This window comes from Carcharodon carcharias, chromosome 3 (genome assembly GCF_017639515.1).
Source record: "Carcharodon carcharias isolate sCarCar2 chromosome 3, sCarCar2.pri, whole genome shotgun sequence".
NCBI classification, from domain to species: domain Eukaryota; kingdom Metazoa; phylum Chordata; class Chondrichthyes; order Lamniformes; family Lamnidae; genus Carcharodon; species Carcharodon carcharias.
This window is the reverse complement of record NC_054469.1, coordinates 34,034,353-34,056,410: the sequence shown is the minus strand read 5'-3', so window position 1 is coordinate 34,056,410 and position 22,058 is coordinate 34,034,353. Positions and strand designations below refer to the sequence as shown.

Here is a 22,058-nt window from a genome sequence, read left to right as displayed (position 1 = left end):
ACAGTAAGTTTCTCGGATTGTTGTCAATCTTCCCTTAGTTGAAACTGGAATAAGCTTATCATCCCATGTCCTTTGCATTTGCAAGACCTGCTTTTTCCAAATCTGCAAAGTATTCTGCCTCTCCCTTGACTTCAGTCCATTTGCCACTAACAATTTTTTGTCACCTCCACACCTAGTTTTCTTCAATGCTGTTTTTGCTGGTTTCTTGTCGTACACCCTTGACAAACTCCAGTTCATCCAAAAAAAATTTCTGATTGTGTCCTGCTCTGCACCAAGTTCTGCATTCCTAATAACCTATGTCTTCACTAACCAATGAGTGTTACTTGTGCCCCAAATGTAAGATATAAAATTCTTGTCCTCTCTAAATCTCTCTTTGTCCTTATCCCTCCCTCTCCATAACCTGCACTCGCTCCTTTTGAACCTCTGCCTCAGCCTCTTTCTCATTCTCTTCTTTTGTTTTCCCTCTGCCATCCATTTGATGACTTGGCTTTAGCCACTGTAGTGGTGTTTTTTTCTCTTTAATTGTAATCCAGGTACTTTTTATTGTTGAGAATTTTCTTCAGTTGTTAAGCTGTCAACAGCAGATGGATTATGAACAATCCAAGATATTACCTTCTTGTCAAACCCAATTAATCTTGAATATTTGTCTTGTAAACCAGATAGTATTGCATATTTTATTCATCCCATGAAGGTGTTGCTGAATATTGTATATTTGAAGGCATCTGTCTAGAGTAAAAATGTGACTGATGAACTGTGTTCATAGCAGCAACTGTGCCAAAATGCATGTTAATTATATGGGGTATGAATTGTGATTTTAAAAAATGCTATGTATCTCTTCGGGATATTTTTTCCATTTAGATTGTTATGATCTTGGTTGAGACTAGTAACTTTTAAAAAGAAATTAAAGCTTAACTGAAAGAATTACACACCAAGGTTTCTTGTTTTAGACAAAAACCTTTCACTGTAAAGGGGTTAATGAAAACAAGCGCTACTAACTTAACATATTTCACAAACACTTATACTTTACAACTGAAAATCTTAACAACATATTCCTTGTTCGACTTTTATTTCTGCTGAAGAGTTCTCTGTACTGAACAGGATCTTGAGGGTCCCTTCACTTCTCCTGGGACCAAGGTATACCACAGCTCTCATGAATTCACTTCGATTCTCCTTGGTGCTCCCATTATTCTCCGAGGTATGAGATTTGTAGGGGCCCTTCTGCTAGTATCCGACAATGTGACCCTCCAGCTCTCTTTCAGCACCTCATGACTGGACTACCCAGCTCAAGCATGGGCCCCGCTGCATTCTTACTTAATGACTCCAAATCAGAAAACATGCTTGGTCTCTGGTAGATCTCGTGCTACTGGTCTATAGCTTCTGGCAGATTTTCTCTTGCTTGTCTCAAAGCTGCTTTCTGGCTCCAAGTGCCTGTTTCTTGTGAGAAATCACATAGATCAACTCAAAACCAACAAACCTCCCTGCAATCTATCTCCATCCTAATGTGGAATTCCTGGGATCTCCCATTTAGAGATTTAAACTCTTGTAATTATGTCCAATTCCCAAAACTTTCCTTTGTTCTGGGAAACCATATGAATAATTTAACCCCTTATAGAGACATTCCGACTCCATCAAGAAACTTTGAGATATTGTTTAGTGTTTCCTCACTTCCAACTCTGATCTTCATTAAATAAACATAGGCGACCCTTTCTATTGCAATAATGTCATGAAACTATAATATTGTTAATAATATTATTGTGCTGTTTTGTAAAGTAGGTTTATGGGTATGAGTATAGATTGTTCTGTCTGTGTGATTTAATTAAACTAGAATCAGGCTACAAGTTTGAAATTATCAAAAGAAGTTAGGGGTAAAAGGCATTTGAAATGCTGATGAGTAAACATGGATGAGGTCTTAGCAAAAACAAAAATTGCTGGAAAAACTCAACAGGTCTGACATCATCTGTGGAGAGGAAGATGGAGTTAACGTTTCGAGTCCGTTTGACTCTTCATCAGAACTGAAGAGAAATAGGAATGAGGTGAAAGATATACTGTTTACCGGGAGTGGGACAGATGGAGCTGGATAGAAGGCCAGTGATAGGTGGAGGCAAAGGAGAGATTGCCAAAGATGTCATAAACAAAAGGTCAAAGAGGTGTTGACCATAAGACACAGGAGCAGAAATTAGGCCATTCAGCCCATCGAGTCTGTTCAGCCATTCAGTCATGGCTGATACGTTTCTCAACCCCATTCTCCCGCCTTCTCCCTGTAACCTTTGATCCCCTTACCATTCAAGAACCTATCTATCTTGGTCTTAAATACACTCAATGAACTGGCCTCCACAGCCTCCTGTGGCAATGAATTCCATAGATTTATTACTCTCTGGCTAAAGAAGTTTCCCCTCATCTCTGTTCTAAAAGGTCTTCCCTTTACTCTGAGGCTGTGCCCTCGTGTCCTAGTCTCTCCCACTAATGGAAACATCTTCCGCATGTCCACTCTATCCAGGCCTTTCAGTATTCTGTAAGTTTCAATCAGATCCCCCCCATCCTTCTAAGCTCCATTGAGTATAGACACAGAGTTCTCAAACGTTCCTCATATGTTAAGCCTTTCATTCCTGGGATCATTCTCGTGAACCTCCTCTGGACTCTCTCCAGGGCCAGCACATCATTCCTGAGATACGGGGCCCAAAATTGCTCACAATATTCTAAATGTGGTCTGATCAGAGCCTTTTTAAGCCTCAGCAGCACATCCCTGCTTTTATATTCTAGTCCTCTCGAAATAAATGCCAACATTGCATTTGCCTTCCTAACTACCGCTTCAACCTGCAAGTTAACCTTAAGAGAATCCTGGACTAGGACTCCCAAGTCCCTTTGTACTCCAGATTTCTGAATTCTCTCCCCATTTAGAAAATAGTCTATGTCTCTATTCTTCCTACCGAAATGCATGACCTCACACTTCCCCACGTTGTATTCCATCTGCCACTTCTTTGCCCGTTCTCCTAACCTGTCCAAATCCTTCCTCAGCCTCCCCGCCTCCTCAATACTACCTGTCCCTCCACCTATCTTTGTATCATCTGCAAACTTAGCCAGGATGCCTTCAGTTCCTTCTTCTAGATCATTAATGTATAAAGTGAAAAATTGTGGTCCCAACACTGACCACTGCGGAACTCCACTAGTCACTGGCTGCCATCCTGAGAAGGACCCCCTTATCCCCACTCTCTGCCTCCTGCCAGACAGCCAATCTTCTATCCATGCTAGTACCTTGTCTCTAACACCATGGGCTGTTATCTGACTGAGCAGCTTCCTGTGCGGCACCTTGTCAAAGGCCTTCTGGAAGTCCAAGTAGATAACATCCATTGGCTCTCCTTTGTCTAACCCACTCGTTACCTCCTCAAAAAATTCGAACAGATTTGTCAGGCATGACCCCCACTTGATGAAACCATGCTGACTTTGCCCTATTTTACCATGCACTTCCAAGTATTTTTATTCTGAAATCTCATCCTTAATAATGGACTCTAAAATCTTACCAACGATCGAGGTCAGGCTAATCGGCCTGTAATTTCCCATCTTTTCCCTTACTCCCGGTGGTGATCTTAATTAAAGGATGTGCTAATGGTGACATTAAGGGTAGAAAGCAGGATGAGCAAGTGTCAGATGGCCCAAGTGTGGATGGGGTTTTTGGCGGGGGGGGAGGGGGGTGTCGAAATAGGCTAAAAGATGGAGGTAAAACAATGGATGGAAATACATTTTAAAAATAAAAATAGAAATAGGTGGGAAAAGAAAAATATATATATAAAAAATATATAATAATTATTAGGAAAAAAGGGGTCAAAAAGGGGGTGAGGATGGAGGAGAGAGTTCATGATCTGAAGTTGTTGAACTTAATGTTAAGTCCGGAAGGCTGTAAAGTGCCTAATCGGAAGATGAGGTGCTGTTCCTCCAGTTTATGTCATCTGATGAAGAGTAATACAGACTCGAAACGTTAACTCTGTCTTCTTCTCCACAGATGCTGTCAGACCTGCTGAGTTTTTCCAGCAATTTTTGTTTTTGTTTCAGATTTCCAGCATCTGCAGGATTTTGCTTTTATCTACGTTTAGGGTGTGAAGGAAATTTGCATTTTTAGATAAGTGAACGAGTTGTTTGGGTTTCAAAGGGATGATGGGATGTTTACAACTAACAAAATAAATAACTAGGAATTTAGGGATTTGTTATAGTGTTAATCTTTTGTATGCGCTTGAAATCTTTTCTGTTAATAAACGTTTCAATTTAGTTTTTAAAGTCTCTAAAGGTGTAGTGGACAAGTCATAACTTCTGAATTCAGTGCACAAATCTTCTCGTAATAAATACAAATTGAAAAACAATTGTAATAGCGTGGTCAAGTTGCCCTTGTGGATTTGGCCCACCCGGCACACATCACTTGCCACGTCACAACAATTACTTCAGGTTCATTAACTCATTCTGCCCCCTGCTCCCCACCATCCCTTCCCCCCCCTTACCTCTCGTCTCTCTAGCTGCTCCCTCTCTCTCTTCTGTCTGTCTCCCCCCCCCCCACCCCGTCTCTCTCCCCCCCATCCCGACCCCCGCCCCCGGCTCTCCTCTTCCCCCCGCCCCCCGGCTCTCTCCCCCCCCCCACCCCGTTTCTCTCTCCCCCCGTCTCTCTGTCTTGCCCCCCCGTCTCTCTCTCTTCCCCCCCGTCTCTCTCTCTTCTCCCCCCCCCTGGTCTCCCTCTCTTCCCCCCCGTCTCTCTCTCTCCCCCCCGCCGTCTCTCTCTCTTCCCCCTCCCTCGTCTCTCTCTCTTCCCCCTCCCTCGTCTCTCTCTCTTCCCCCTCCCTCGTCTCTCTCTCTTCCCCCTCCCTCGTCTCTCTCTCTTCCTCCTCCCTCATCTCTCTCTCTCTTCCCCCTCCCCCGTCTCTCTCTCTCCCCCCTCCCCCGTCTCTCTCTCTTCCCCCTCCCCCGTCTCTCTCTCTTCCCCCTCCCCCGTCTCTCTCTCTTCCCCCTCCCCCGTCTCTCTCTCTTCCCCCTCCCCCGTCTCTCTCTCTTCCCCCTCCCCCGTCTCTCTCTTCCCCCTCCCCGTCTCTCTCTTCCCTCTCCCCCGTCTCTCTCTTCCCCCTCCCCCGTCTCTCTCTTCCCCCTCCCCCGTCTCTCTCTTCCCCTCCCCCGTCTCTCTCTCTTCCCCCTCCCCCGTGTCTCTCCCCCCTCCCCCGTCTCTCTCTCTCCCCCGTCTCTCTCTCTCCCCCGTCTCTCTCTCTTCCCCCTCCCCCGTCTCTCTCTCTTCCCCCTCCCCCGTCTCTCTCTCTCTTCCCCCTCCCCCGTCTCTCTCTCTCTTCCCCCTCCCCCGTCTCTCTCTCTCTTCCCCCTCCACCGTCTCTCTCTCTTCCCCCTCCACCGTCTCTCTCTCTCTCTTCCCCCTCCACCGTCTCTCTCTCTCTTCCCCCTCCACCGTCTCTCTCTCTCTTCCCCCTCCACCGTCTCTCTCTCTCTTCCCCCTCCACCGTCTCTCTCTCTCTTCCCCCTCCACCGTCTCTCTCTCTCTTCCCCCTCCACCGTCTCTCTCTCTCTTCCCCCTCCACCGTCTCTCTCTCTCTTCCCCCTCCACCGTCTCTCTCTCTCCCTCCACCGTCTCTCTCTCTCCCTCCACCGTCTCTCTCTCTCTTCCCCCTCCACCGTCTCTCTCTCTCCCTCCCCCGTCTCTCTCTCTCTTCCCCCTCCACCGTCTCTCTCTCTCTTCCCCCTCCACCGTCTCTCTCTCTCTCTCTCTCTCTCTTTTCTCCCCCCCCCACCCCCCAGTATTGGCCCCTCTCCCCCCTCCTGACAATCTGCCTGCCTTTCATGCTTTTGTCATATACCTTGCTCTGAATTCCAGATCTTCGGGCATGATTATACCAATGTTATACAATTCAGGACGTTTTGCTTTCTAATTTTGGATTTTAAAGCCAGGGATATTGCTGAGAAATGGATCTTGCCATTAGAAATACAGTACCAGGGTTAGCATCAGATGCACCTAGGTTTTGTGTAACACAGTTGGATTCAAATTTAAATTCCCTCTGCTCCATGCTAACAATATGCTTTAAATGCAACCGCAGAAATCATGTGGCTTTTTTTTTTGGCTTCTGCTGCACCACCTGTTCTGTAATCTTTCTGTACAATCTCCCAGTGGAGGGTTGAATTAAAAGCAAATTATGCTGTTGGTTAATGGATGCTCATAATTTGCTGCCCAAATTCATTCAGGTAGATCCCTTGTGGGCTGTAGACTGGTAAGAATTTCATTTCAACAGTCTGATCTAGACTTGAACTCCTGTGGCACAAGTTGATTTACATGCTCAGTGTTAGCAAATACTCCATTTGCCATGAAATCTGCTTACTTTATTTATTTCAGGTCTCCTATAGTAAAATATTTATTTATTTATTCATCGTAGCAAACTACCCGTAAATATAATTAAATGAGAAGTAATGCTTGAAATGAGATTTGAAACTGGATTTAGCTTAAATATCCCATTGTAATATTTGGAAAGGCCATGTGACTGGTGGACCATTATATAAACGGTAATTTTTAAAAATTCAATATTCTGCTTTGTACCAAAAAAAACCAGCAGGTGGCAGGACTGCACAAAACTACCGAAATTCATTGTCCTTTGTTGTTTGACACAGCTTTCTAAGTTCTGATTAGATGGTAACCTGTAATGTTTGTTATATGAATTTGAAATGAAGACTCACTTTTTAAAAAATCTCTTGGATTGTGCTCTCCCTGCTGTCAGTGTAGTGGAACGCAACATATGAAAATTAGTCTGCTGCACCTGTGACCCCCATTGCAAATTTGGACCAAGGGTTGTTGAAATATGGTGACTTGTGCCAATGCTGGTGTCACTGGGGCAGCCTCACAGCAGAGGACCAGGAATTTCTGAAGTGCTCTTTGCTGCTATCTTAGAGTCAGCAAAATTGCCTCTTTCCAAAAGTGATTACTCTTGGGAATCTGGCAATTTCCGTCTTTTGGGCCTCACTCTTATAAGGATTTGACCCTTGCATGCAGACGCACTTTGCGTAAAAGGTACTGGAGGAGGAGCTGGTGGAATTGTATTATGAGATAGAAGGTATGTGGGCTCACTTCAGGTAGAATTCCTGGATTGAGGAAAAAAGACAGAGACCCAGCGGAAAATTTCCCACTCCAAATTCCAACCTGCCTGCCCAGATTCCTGTGCTGTAGTGTCCTTAAGTCCCCAAATTCGTGGGCCTAAATTCTTCAAAATGTTGCCTGATATCTGACAGGATATTTGGAAGAGGAAGGTTTTGGCTTATTCTAGATTAGTTAAAAATTTACAGAAGGCAGGTAAGGTATATTTAATTTCAGGGCAGTTATTGCCTTTCTTGATCCTCATTCCTGCCAAACTGCTGACCGGCCTGTTTCACTTTGTGGCTCCCAAACAATTGACATTGTAAATAGTTCCTTTTCCTTAAATACTGACCCGTTGTTTTAAAAGCTGCTATAATCACACTCGTCCTCCTCAAAAAAGGCCACTGTTGCCCTTTGCCCCATTTCTAGCCTCCCTATCCTCTACTAAATCCTTAAATAGATGATCCTGAATTAAATGAGTGGGTCTACCCTCATTTGGTTCTACTCTACCCAACTGGAGAATCTTATGATGTGGCGGATGATGTGTGCCAGGTGGACCAAATCCATGAGGGTAACTTGCACGGTTTTGCAATTTGTGTTTATTACAAGAAGATGTGTGCTCTGAATTCAGAAGTAATGAGTACACCAAGACCTTTAGAGATTTCAAAAATTAAACTAAAATATTTTTCATGAAATAAAATATTTCAAGCACATAGATAAAACCACAATTACTTATGACTATAACAACTCCTAAAATTCATAATTAACCTGATTCCCAGCTGCACCCCCTTTAAGGCAACAGTCTAAAATAGATTTTAGATTTAAAATGAAATAAGCAACTTACTTGACAATGGAGTTCCAAATGGGTGTCTCCAACTTCAGTTACTTTACATGGCAGACTTACGCACAATTGGTTGGAGGCTGCTTGAAGGTTGTTTCACAAAATCCTGTTAGATCGTACATGGCCTTTTCCACACAGCTTTTCATTCTCCTTTTGTATATGTTTCCCTCCTTTTAATAGGTAAATTCTGTTGTTCCATATGTCTTTGAAACTATTTTCCTTATAATGTAAAAACTTTCATGTTGCCAATATTGTCAGTAACCTTTGGGGAAAAATAAACACACCCCTTAGCCATGCTTATCTGGCTAGTTGTACACAGATTAAGATCCCTTTGAAATCCAACATGCCCTTCATTTATCTAAAAATGTAAATTCCCTTCATACCTTACATGCTAAGCCAGCATCCATATTTACTCATTAGCATGTCAAGCACCTAGCTTCTTTTGATTTCAAACTTGCCATTTACTTGACTCCAGAAGTAATTAAATCACACAAACATAACTACCTATACTTACCCCCAAAAACCGACTTCACAATAAACCAGAAAAATATTATGAAAATGATTATACTTTTGTCACCCTTGCAACAATATCTTGAGGTAGTTGATTCTGGGCTGAGTTTCCCACCCAATATTGTCCCCATTTCAAAGACCATCTACTTCACCATAATATTGCCCACCTCAGCCCCTTCCTCAAACAATCTGCTGCTGAACCTTGATTCCATGCATCTGTTGCCTTCAAGCTTGAACAGCCAAATACTGTCAGACTCCAGTTCAATTTTACCAAAACGCTGCTGCTTGTATCTAGTCCTGTACTGTGTCCTGCTTAGCAATCACTCTTGTCTTTGTTGACCTACGTTGGTGCCTGGTCCCCAGTGTCTCTATTCTCAGGCATGCAACCCTTCATGGCCTTTCCCATGCTACCCTTTCAGCCCTATAACCCTGCCAAAACTCTCCGTTCTTCTGATTCTGGCCTTGTGTTGGCCCCTGCCTTTGCTCATCCTTGGCAACTGTCCTGTCTAAATCCCATTCTTTGAAATTCTCTCAACTGTTCTGCCTCTCCATCTGCCTCTCTTTCCTTCTTAAAACCTACCTCTGAGCAAGCATTTAGTCACCTCTTTCTTTGGCACAGCAGTAACTGCCTTGATGTTTTTCAATATTAAAGATACTATCTTAGTGAGTTGTTTTTAATGCTCTGTCAATGCTTGTAACATTATTGAGAATCTTAAGTCAGTGATGAATTAGAAATTAAATCCTTCTTTCTTCATTCCCATCTCATTTTCCATCACCCCCCCATTCGAGCTGATGGCTTTGTCCATTTTGTCACAGTCACTTTTCAATTGTGTTCTTTGTACTTTTGTTCAAATGTATTGATAAAATTATCTTTATTTTCTTAAACTTTGTAATGCACACACTTATAATAATACTTTTGCACATAAGATTACATTTTTTTTACTCTGGGATGTGGGTGTTGTTGGATAGGCCAGCATTTATTGCCCATCCCTAATTGTCCTTCAAAACGTGTGGTGAAGCTGCCTTCTTGAACCGCTGCAATACATCTGATATAGGTACACCCACAGTGCTGTTAGGCAGGGAGTTCCAAATTTTGAGCTAGTGACAGTGAAGGAATGGCGATACATTTCCATGTCAGGATGATGCGTGGCAAGGAGGGGAACTTCCAGATGTTGGTGTGCATCTGCTGCCCTCGTCCTTCTAGATGGTAGTGGCAGTGGGTTTGGATGGTGCTGTCTAAGAAGCCTTGGTGAGTTCCTGCAGTGTATCTTGTCGACAGTGTACATTGCTGCTACTGTGTGTCAATGGTAGAGGGAGTATCAAGCAAGCGGGCATCTTTGTCCTGGATGGGATCAAGCGTCCTGAGTGTTGTTGGAGCTGCATTCAATCAGGCAAGTGGAGTGTATTCCATCACACTCCTGACTGTGCCATGTAGATGGTAGACAGGCTTTGGGGAGTCAGGAGGTGAATTACTCACTGCAGGATTCCTAACCCCTCTGACCTGCACTTGTAGCCACAGTGTTTATATGGCTAGTCCAGTTCAGTTTCTGATCAGTGGTTAAAACACCCCCCCCCCCGCCCCCCCCACCCCAGGATGTTGATAGTGAGGGCATTCAGTGGTGGCAATGCTATTAAATGTTAAGGGGTGATGGTCAGATTCTCTCGTTTGCAATGGTCGTTGCCTGCAGCGCAAGTTTTTCTTGCCACTTGCAAGCCCAAGCCTGGATGTCGTCCAGGTCTTGATGTATATGGGCACGGACTGCTTCAGTAAAGAGGCTTGAATGGTGCTGAACATTGTACAATCATCAACGAACATCCCCACTTCTGACCTTTATGATGGAAGGAAGGTCATTAATGAAGCAGCTGAAGATGGTTGGGCTTATGATACTAACCTGAGGAACTTGTGCAGTGATGTCCTGGAACTGAAATGATTGGCCTCCAACAACCATAAGTATTTTCCTTTATGCTACTCCAACCAGTGGAGAGGTTTCCTCCTGATTCCCATGGGTTCCAGTTTTGCTAGGGTTCCTTGATGCCACCCTGTCAAACGCTTCCTTGATGTCAAGGGCAGTCACACTCTCCTCACCTTGCTCATGATCTCTGATCAACTGTTAATGGATGCATCACACATTGCATCACCTTCCATCAGTTCAGTTCGATTTAAAATAGTATATGGTTGCACAGGTAACATTGCACAGCCAAATGCTACCAACAAAGTTTTTCTCCATGAAGTTTTCTTAAGTCATAACCTGTTTGAGGAATATTAATGGAAGACTTAGCTAATGGTATATCGAAGCTAGAAAATGCAATTCATGTTTATATGACCTCATGTCTTGAGTGTTTTTCAAGCTGGCTCAGTTTCTGGAAAACGTTAAGTTCCTGCTTAATATCAACTCACTTAATTAACATTGTTTCACTTTAACATAGTTAATAAAGTAGTGCCAATGTATCCGTTTATTGCTGTCAGTTTCACTTTAACATTGTTTGCCACAGACTTCCTCTTCTGTGGCCTTCCTACATGACTTTCCCTGCAGTGCTTCCACCCTCTCCCTCAGTCCCTCTTCCCCCTGCGCCTGGTCTTGCCAACTCCTGGCCTTATGGACTTCTGGCCTCCAATCTTAGCTTAGTCCCCAGGGTCTGTTCTTCAGCTCCTTTTCTGGCTCCTGGCTTACTTTCTGTATTTGCACTGAAGCTTTGGGTTCCATCTAGTGGCAAAAGTTGATTAGTGCAGACAGTCCTGCAACATTAGCTACCTGCAGTGACTGACCTCTGCCACTAGATAGAGCCTGGTCAATCTAAAAGTACTGTACTGGAGGTGAGTAATTTCTCTGAACAATATACATTGTATATTGCAGTTCTTTTATATTTAGTGATGTATTTTATTTTGCAAATTATTTCAGCTAGGAGTGGTAGCTGGTAAATACATACCAGTTTGTACATTGGTTTTCTGGGAGATAGATGTCCAAAGGAACCTATGATTTACTTAAACTCATTTCAGTTAAAGTTAAAGTCATGGTTTTCAGGAACAGATGCACAACTTTAAATGAGGAATTACTGTAGCCAACTCAATAAGGCAGTGTGAAAGACCAGTATACTAGCTGTAGGGACAAGTTGAGCTGCAGCAGATTGTAAAACTAAAAATATAAATTTTTGGCTGTGTAAGCCTTTGTTCTACAGATGACATCCTCCACACTAGAGTGGACCAGCACTCTTTGGTTGTGTGTTTGGGGTCTAGATGAGGTTATTTCAGCTAGGAGTGGTAGCTGAAACTACAGTTTCAGTAGTATTTATCTGTTCTCCTGAAGTATGCTGTTTGGGTCAGTAGTTTCTCAAAACCATTACTCTTTATTTATAGCAAGTGTTTATACAATTGGATCTCTACATGAGGTTGGAGCTTCTCCTTTGTCCAGATCCCTCTTAATTGCCAGCTATGTGACCTGACATCATTACTACATCAGCATCATGTATGCTTCTGATGTTAACCCTTTACTCTGTATCTCCCCCTGAGTCTTTACCCCTATCATATTTACATGCTTGTAACCACTCCCCCTTAGACATGTCTCGGACATCACAGGGTTAGTCTCTGAGCTTCCCTGACCAATCTCCCTGGTCTTGTCCTGACCTCCTTTTGAGGTCAAGGACAATTCCGTACTCTCCCCTATGTTGGTGTGAGTGCTCTTCTCCTGGGTGGCCTTAGAGCTTGTAATAAATCTTTCTTCTTCTCCTTCGGGATCTGAGTAGTAAGCCCAAGTTTCTATTGGCTTTCTCTCCAAGGATGTTAAGGCGTTGCAATTTCCCCTTATGATACCCTGGCCTGTCTCAATCCTGTATGATCTTAGTTGTGGAGCTTTTTCAATGATTTATGCCTTCCTTCTGTTGTCTTGGACCCATATTGTCTTCTTGGGCTTCAACATTTTTAACTAACATGCTTTATGCCTGTTATTACAGTTTTGAGCCTGGTTGCTTTCCTGTTCTTCCTCACGCTGTTTCAGCCTTTCGTAGACATTTGTGGTGATATTTAGTTTGAGTTTTTGTTCTAGAGATGGAAGCTGTATTATCAAGCTGCTGCTCATTAATAACTAATGGTGAAGAACCATTTTTAATGGTGAAGTGTGATAACTCAGGTGCTAGATTAAGGTCTTTGTATTTCTTCAATAAGTCTTTGAAGGCTCGTATCCTTCTCTCAGCTCGTCCATTTGCTTGAGGATAGCAAGGTGAACTTGTTCCATGAACGAAGTCTGCCTCGTTTGCGAAATTGCAGAATAGCTCATTGGGCCGCAATTTGCTGTTGTCAGACACTAAGATGTTTGGTATGCTATGTGTTGAGGGATTGGATGACTGCTTCTGCTGTGATTCTGTTTACTTCAATCCATTATGAGTAGTGATCAATGACAATAAGGAAGGTTTTCCCCCCTAAATTTAAATAAGTCCATTCCCAGGTGCTCCTATGGCCTTGATGGAAAAGTAGGAGGTTCTTTTTGTTCTTGGCTATTAATGGCACAAGTAAGACAGTTTGAAATCACTACTTCTTCTATAGACTAAGTAATGCCTGGCCACCTGACTGACTGACTGCAGGGTTCTTGCACTCTGCTATTGTTTGATACTTGCCTTGCACATACTGTGTAATGGAGTGATATCTCATCAACCTTGTTCTGAACCGCTGGATTCTGGGCAGCATCTTTGCAATTTCGTTCATGTTCAGAAGGATGACTAGTGGCTTGTGGTCTGTTTGGATTTTCCCATAACATAGCCTGAAATTTTTTTGCACACCAATGTTGCTCCCAATGCTTCTTTTCCTATTGTGGTGTATCGTTGTTCTATTTCTGTCAGTGACCTAGAGGCATAGTAGACTGGTTTATGCTTGCTGTCTCTCTGCTTTTGAAATAAAAATGCCCTCAGACCTGTAGACTATGCATCTGCTGCCACTATGGTTGGTAATTCTGGGTCATAAATGTGCCAAGATTTCAGAACGGATTAAAAGTTGTTTCATCCTTTTGAGTATTTTGCTGGTCTGCATTCCAGCGCCACTGTTGACCCTGTCTCAACAGCTGTCCCAAGGGCTCATTGACCTCTGCTGAATTTGTTAGAAATTTGCCTTCCTGGTTGACCATCCCAAGGAATTCTTTGAAACTCCGTTATGTTGCTGAATTTTGGAAATTCTGTGACTGCTTTTGGTTTTTGTGAGTCAACTGTGATTTCAGCTTGTACTATGTGACCTAGAAACTTGATCATAGGTTTGGCGGACTCAACATTTTTTGTTCAACTAACTTACAGGCCTGCGTCCTGAAAGACTCTCAGGACTGCTCTAACTTTGTGGTCATGTTCTTCTATTGCGAGGAATGTATGTTGTCCATGTGGCATATCACTCCTTCTCTGCCTTCTAGAGTGTGAGACATCGGTCTCTGGAAAATTTCTGGAGCATACGCTGTTATGAATGGTAACTTATTAAAGCAATAACGACCAAATGGTGTTATACACATGGTCAGCAATCTAGATTCTTTGTCCAGAGGAAACTGCCAAATTCCACTGTTTGTATTTAATTTGGTGAATAGAGTATTCTTGCCTAATTTGGCAAGACTGTCATCCACTGAGGCCATCGGGTGGATCTCATGTTTCACTGATTTGTTTAGTTGAGTTAAATCCATGCAGATTCCCATGGAGCCATTTTACTTTGGGACAGTAACCATTCCTGAACACCATTTTGTTGGCATGGTGACCGGTGAAGAAAGCCCTTGCTGCTGCATCTTTTCAATTTCAATTTGACTCTGTCCAAGAGTAGATGAAGGACTTTCCTCAGTGTAAAGAGGCAAATTGGTTTAGCATCAGCTTGTAGGATGATGTGGCACTTGGTCTTTAACTTCCCTAGGCCTGTAAACAATTTTGGAAATTCATTTCGAAATGTACTGCTATATTCCAGTTTAGGCATGCCTCTCTACTTAGTGGAGAGCACCCTTGACTTTGAATGTCAAAGAGATATCCGATGATTTCTTGATCTTTATATTTCAGTTTTGCCGCGAGTTGGCCTTCGACTTTTAAAGTTGTCCCACCAGGACTTTGTAATTTGATAGATACGGGTTGCAGTATAATCTGCTTAAGCCATTTGACTTCATCTGATAAAACAGAAACCCCTGCTCCTGTGTCTGCCTTCAACTTTGTGGGGGTACTCATCCATTTCGAGTTTAATACTCTAATACTTGTTTACAGTATCATTTACCTTTCCCAGGAAGGTTAATTCCTTGCTTGTGGTTCTTCCATTTCTCGTATGTGGCTTGGTTTTAAAATTTTGTTCGTCTTTTTACAGATTGTCAGCATTTTTGAGTAACTAATGGTTTTGAAATGGCCTATTTTTCCACAGTTGTGGCACTCTACCCCACTGCTGGAGATTTTTCTAATTTGTGCAGTTTGTACCCACCACATCAAAGATATTTCAAAATGGCAATTGGCACGCTTTTCCTCAACTTGGCAGGCTTAGGCCTTGATGTGCTTTCTTTTTTATGGCTAGCGAACTCTATCTTCTCCATGAGGCCTCTCCTTCCCCATGAACAAACACCCGACTCTGTTTCCTGAGTTCCCTTTGCCTTATGATCTGCACTGCTTTCACTATTGTTAAATCCTCCCTTGCCTGAGATCTGATAATGATTCGTCTTGTGCCTACGATCCTGTCACAAGTCAGCTAGCCATTTAAGATTCCATAATTGCAGTTCACTGCCAGCCTATGCAGATCATTGATAAACGAATCATGCTTTTGGCTGGTTTTTGCTTCCTTTTGTTAATTTTACCCTTTATTATTACGTTGAGATGGATCCTGAAATAATAAGAGTCAAAGCTTGTAGGGCTTCTTCCTAAGAAGTTGAATCCTTGTTATCACATCAGCAGTGATAGATCCTATTGCATAAACTGGTGTTCTGATCTTGTCTTTTTGATCTTTATTGTGTAATTCATCCTGAAGCAGCTCTATACTTTGTGAACCCTTTTCTTGAGCTGCCCCTGGGCTTGTTGTGAGCCTTCTGCACCCTGAAATGGTTCTGGGAGTGGTTGTGTGGTTTTCATGCTTCTGCTGACTCCTGGAATTGTTCCTGCTTCTCTGCTGCTGTTTGCTACTTCGGGCTAGTTCTCACTCCTATCCGGTCACTAGGTCTGTGTCTCAGCTTGCAACTGTTTCTTCTGTAATGTTCCAATGTACTGGTGAGACTTCATTTTTTTTTGCTTTTGTCCTTCTTTCAAGGATTCTTTTCCTTTCCCATCATGTGTCCCTTTAAGGTCTGCTTGATCCTTTACTCATTGGCACCATGCTTTGTTGTGTGGTCAGGGTCTAGGTGGGGGTTTTGGGAATTGTCTATTCTCCCAAAGTATTCTGCTGGAGTCTGTAGTTTCTCAAAACCGTTATTATTTATTTACAGCACGCATTTACACATTTGGACCTCTACACAAGGATGGAGCAGTCATGTGATTTGACATTGTTATTACATTAGCATCATATATGCTTCTGATGTTAACCCTTTACTCTACAAACACTGTTCCACAATGATCTGAGAACAGCCACAGCAACTTCCTGAGAGGTTTTGTGACATACAAATTTGTAATATTGGAAGCTTCTTCCATATGACTAGTCCTTTGCCCTGGAAAATCAATTAAAAGAAAAAAAGGTTTCCATTTATATTGCACCTTCACAACTACTGGGTGTCTCAAAGCATTTTACAGCCACTGAATTGTTATTTTTTGATCTGTAGTCAATGTTGTAGTGGAGGAAACACAGCAGCTATTTTGTGCTCAGCAAACTCCTATAAGCAGCAATGTGGTAATGACCAGATAATCTCATTTTCCGTCAGGTTGATTGAGGGATAAGATTGGTCAGGGCAGCTAGGATATCTCTCCCGCTCTTCTTCGAAGTAGTGCAATGGGATATTTTACAGCCGAATGTGGTTCTCGTTTTAATGTCTCATCTGAAAGACGGCACTTCTGATGGTGTAATGCCCCCTTGGTGTTGCACTAGAATGTCAGCCTTGATTTTGTGCTCAAGCTCTGCAGTAACGCTTGAACCTGGAACATTGTGAATCAGAAGTGAGTGTTCTACCAACAGAGCCACGGCTGACTTTCCAAGAACATCTAATTAGATGGAGATTCCTATAAAGGCGAATCTCACAGTATGTATGCTTAACACAGAATGAGGATTAAGAGTGCTTTTGGTTTTTTTTGAAGTTTAACTTTTTTTTTAGAGAGTCTGTGCTCCTATCTGTACTGTCAACGTACAATGTAATGCTGGCTGAGAGGTGTACATGCGCAAAGCGCTTCTGTCACTAGCGAGAATATAATGTACTAGATGTATAAATCCAGACTGCTGGCTTCCCATTACACCTTGTAGGTCTTGTTATGATGTGGCAGGTGATGTGTGCCAGGTGGGCCAATTCCACAAGGGAAACTTGGCCACCCTATCACAGCGGTTTTGCAATTTCTATTTATTACAAGAAGATTTGTGCACTGAGTTCAGAAGTAATGACTCCACAAACACCTTTTAGAGATTTTAAAAAAACAAAATTAAAACATATATTAACAAAAGAAATGACTTCAAGCACATACATAAGATTACAGTTACTTAATACTATAACAAATCCCAAAATCCCGAATTAACCTGACTCCAAACTACACACCCTCTTTAAGGCAACAGTCCAAAATAGATCTTAAATTTAGGTAAGTAATCCAGCAAGGTTACCACATGCACCCACTGGACAGTGGAATTCTGAAGGCTTTTTAACACAAGATTAGTTACTGGACACAGCAGACTGATGCAAAAGTGGCTAGAAGCTTCCTCCAAATTTGTGTCATGGTGTACCTTTCAGAATTTTATATGGCCACACCCTTATATAGCCTTCCACCCCAATATGCTTTCTCTCTCTTTAATCTGTAAATTTCATTGTTCTATATCTTTGGAAATTAACTTTTCCTATAATATAAAAATCTTTCATGTTGCCAGTATGGTCAGTACCTTTGGGAAAAATTAACATACTGCTTGGCCTTGCTTATCTTGTTAGTTGTAAACATCCTATCATCCCTTTGACCTTTGAAACCTAAACTACCCCTGCACTTATTAAAAAATGCAAATTTCCTTCACTCCCTACATGCTGCTGTCATACGTGTTTACTCATTAGCATTTCAAATGCCTTTTACATCTAACTCCTTTTGATAATTTCAACCTCGCAGTCTACCTAACTCCAATTCAATTAAATCACGCAGACAAAACCATCCACACTCATAAACCTACTTTACAATAAACCACAATAATATTCTGAAAAATGATAGTTTTTTGAAATTCTAAACACATGATAATGTAACAAAACACACATTTTCTTATAATATGAAAACTGAGTACCATATTAAAATATCTTTGCTTAAAAAAAATTCTTGAAGAATTGAAGATGCAAACCTAGGAATTAACAAACTATTTTTAACTTCTAAACTTGATTCTAGTTTTGTTACTATATTCATTATTTTGTGTGTTTGTTTATGCGCTTCTTAACTTGAAGAAAGTAGTGAATTAATGGTGTAGAGCGCAGCATATGTAATTGGTTTAAGAATACTTCACTGTATAAGCACATCACTAGTTTTGTTTAGGACTATTACATATTCCCTTATTTATGTAAAATATTTTTGGTCATGTCTACTTTAGGACTGTGGAATCTTGTATCCCTGTTCTCCAACCTTTCCCTGTTTGTGCTGATGCCTTTTGCCTATTTTTTCTTGGAATCTGAAGGATTTGCTGGATCAAAGAAGGTACGTCTTTGTTTTGAATAATTATTTTTAATTGTTGCTGTAGTTTTGTAAGAGAACTTAATAGAATAAAGATTCACCTGCATTGTATGTACATGAATTGAAACTGCTGGTAAGGTAGTAAGTCTCAACTCTTGACAAACAAAAAACATGAGTTTCTCAAATATAAACTCCAGGTATGACTGAGAAGGCTTTTGTTTTCACTGTGGATCAAAGAAGACTGAATCCTTTGGACATGCTTATATTTTTGACCTTTCAGTCAGCAAAAGCCGTGATTCAAGTTAATTACAAGAAGCTGATTCTAAAGGGAGACACCTGTTAAGATGCAGTTGAAGACCTAATCTAGCATTAGGCTAACTATGTAACAGAGTACTATGGGCAGTATAGTAATTTGAGAACCGAGTGCTTCGTGAACTAAGTGCCAAGTCGGGAACTTGGTGCAAATGGGAATTTGGTACAGAGGGGGAAAGAAGGAGTTGATTTTATCCTTTGCTTTGTTTTCAGTTGCTGGTGAGTGTTCCTTCGTCTGCAAGCTAGTGCGGTTGGGGAGGATTTAAACTAGAGTAGCAAGGGGATGGGAATCTGAGCAGGGAGATAGAGAAGGGGGAAACAAGGATAGAAACAAAAGACATAAGAGTAAGAAGCATAAGTGGAAGGCAGAAAAAACAAGGGCGAAAAACAGATGGGGTCATAGTGCAAACTAAAGCTATGGTGACTAACAAGGTTAAAAAGACAAGTCTAAGGGCATTGTATCTTAATGTGTGGAGCATTTGCAATAAGGTAGATGAATTAACAGTGCAAATAGATATAAACAGTTATGATATAGTTGCAGTTACGGAGATATGGCTGCAGGGTGACCAAGGATGGGAACTGAACATCCAGGGGATTCAATATTTCAGAAGGACAGACAAATAGAGAAAGGAGGTGGGGTAGTATTGTTAGTAAAGTAAGAAATCAACGCAATAGTGAGGAAGGATATTGGCTCGGAAAATTGTAATGTGGAATCTGTTTGGGTGGGGATAAGAAACAACAACGGATAGAAAATGTTAGTGGGGATTGTCTATAGGCCTCCAAACAGTAATGGAGATGTAAGAGACGGCATTGAGCAGGGAATTAGAGATGCATGCAATAAGGCTACAACTGTAACCCTGTGTGACTTCAATCTACATCTAGATTAGACAAACCAAACTAGCAATAATACTGTGGAGCAGGATTTCCTGGAGTGTGTACGTGATGGTTTTTTAGACCAATATGTTGAGGAACCAACTAGAGAGCAGGCTATCCTAGACTGCCTTTTGTGCAATGAGAAAGGATTAATTAACAATCTTGTTGTGCGGAGTCTCTTGGGGAAGAGCGACCATAAAATGATAGAATTGCTCATTAGGATGAAGAGTGAAGAAATTGAATCCGAAACTAGGGTCGTGATCCTAAATAAAGGGAACTACGAGGGTATGAGGCATGAATTGGCAATGATGGATTGGGGAATCTTACTAAAAGTGTTGACAGTAGATAGGCAGTAGCTAATATTTAAGGAATGTATGCATGAATTACAACAATTATTCATTCCTGTCTGGCGCAAAAATAAAAAAAGGAAAGGTGGCTCAACCTTGGCTTATAAAAGAAATTAGGGATAGTCTGAGATCCAAAGAGGAGACATATAAAATTTCCACGAAAAGCAGCAAGTCTGAGGATTGGGAGAAATTTAAAAAGTGGACAAAAAGCTTGATCAAGAAGGGGAAAATGGAGCATGAGAGTAAACTTGCAAGGAGCATAAAAACTGACTGTAAAAGTTTCTATAAATATGTGAAGAGAAAAAGATTAGCAAAGACAAAGTAGGTCCCTTACAGTCAGAAACGGGGGAAATTATAGTGGGGAACAAAGAAAAAGCAGAAGAATTGAACACACATTTTGGTTCTGTCTTCAAAAAAGGAACACAAATAATTTCCCAGAAATGTTAGGGAACCAAGGGTCTAGTGACAGGGAGGAATTGAAGAAAATCAGTATTAGTAAAAAAATGGTGCTAGAGAAACTAAAGGGGTTAAAGGCTGAAAACTCTTCAGGGCCTGATGATATATACCCCAGAGTACTAAAGGAAGTGACCCTGGAAATATTGGATGCGTTGGTGGTCACCTTCAAAATTCTATGGACTCTGGAGCAGTTGCTACAGATTGGAGGGTGGCAAATGTAACCTCACTATTTAAAAAAGGAGGGAGAAAAAACAGAATTCTGACCAGTTAGCCTAACATCAGTAGTGGGGAAAATGCTAGAGTCTATTATAAAAGACGTGGTAATAGAACACTTGGAAAGCATTAACGGGATTAGACAAAGTCAGCATGGGTTTGTGAAAGGGAAATCATGCTTCACTAACCTACTGGAGTTTTTTGAGAATATAACTAGTGCAATAGATAAGGGAGAACCAGTGGATATGGTGTATTTGGATTTCAAGGAGGCTTTTTATAAGGTCCTAACATAAGAGACTAGTGGGCAAAATTAAAGCACATGGGATTGGGGGTAATATACTGGCATGGATTGACAATTGGTTGACAGACTGGAAACAGAGTGTGGGAATAAATGGATCTTTTCCAGGTGGCAGGTGGTGACTGGTGGTATACCCCAGAGATCAGTGCTTGGGCCCCAGCTATTCAAGATATATTTAAATTACTTGGATGAGGGAACCAAATGCAATATTTCCATGTTGGCTGATGACACAAAACTGGGCAGGGTTGTGAGGAAGATGCATGGAGGCTTCAGGGCGATTTAGACAGGTTGTGTGGGCAAACACACGCCAGATGCAGTATAACATGGATAAAAGTGAAGTTAAACGCTTCAGTGTGAAAAACAGAAAGGCAGAGTATTATTTAAATGGTGATGTATTGGGAAATGCGGATGTAGAAAGGGATCTGGGTGTCCTTTTACAATAGTCAATGAAAGTAAACAGGCAGGTGCAGCAAGCAGTTAAGAAGGCAAATGGTATGTTGGCATTCATTGCAAGAAGATTTGTGTTCAGAAGTAGGGATATTTTACTGCAGTTATACAGGGCCTTGGTGAGACCACACCTGGAGTATTGTGTGTAGTTTTGGTCCCCCTACCTAAGATAGGATATACTTGCCATAGACGGAGTGCAGTGAACGTTCACTAGGCTGATACCGGGGATGGCAGGACTGTCGTGTGAGGAGAGATTAGTTCGACTGGGCCTGTATTCACTAGAGTTGAGAAGAATGAGAGGGAATCTGATTGAAATGTATAAAGTTCTAACAGGGCTAGACAGACTGGATGCAGGGAGGATGTTTCCCCTGGTTGGGGAATCTAGAAACAGGGGCCAGCCTCAGGATAAGGGGCAGGCCACTTAGGACTGAGATGAGGAAAAATTTCTTCACTCAGAGGGTGCTCAACCTGTGGAATTCTCTACCACAGAAGGCTGTGGAGGCTGAGTCACTGAGTATATTCAAGAAAGAAATTGATAAATTTTTGGATATTAGGGGCATCAAGGGATATGGAGAGAAAGTGGGAATATGGCGTTGAGATAGAGGATCAGCCGTGATCATATTGAATGGCAGAGCAGGCTCGAAGGGCTGAATAGCCCACTCCTCCTAGTTGCTGTTTCTAAGCTAGGAGACTGACTTTACATAAACTAATTAGTGACTAATTAAATAATCATATAAATCAAACAAGGTTAAACAGATATGGCAGGGCTGGTGGTGTTGTTACTGCAGCATGTGGGAATCTGTGCAATGCATTGCAGTCACAGGCAGCTATATCTGCAGCAAGTGTTTGCAGCTTGAGCAACTTTGGCTCAGTTGCTTAGCTAAAGTCTGAGTTTCAGACATTGTAGGGCATCAGAGA

At 41.9% G+C, this 22,058-nt stretch overlaps 1 protein-coding gene across 3 annotated transcripts in view; it reads left to right on the top strand.

Moving 5' to 3' along the window:
• The window catches only part of lmbr1 (limb development membrane protein 1), a 325,954-nt gene that overhangs the window by 42,403 nt on the left and 261,493 nt on the right, over positions 1 to 22,058 (top strand). For all 3 annotated transcript variants that reach the window (XR_005942582.1, XM_041183595.1, XM_041183596.1), the window contains exon 5: positions 18,115 to 18,218. Coding sequence is in view for 2 of the 3 variants with exons in the window: in XM_041183595.1 (XP_041039529.1) it covers positions 18,115 to 18,218 (104 nt within the window). In the remaining variant the exon portion in view is untranslated. The remainder of the gene's footprint in view (positions 1 to 18,114; positions 18,219 to 22,058) is intronic.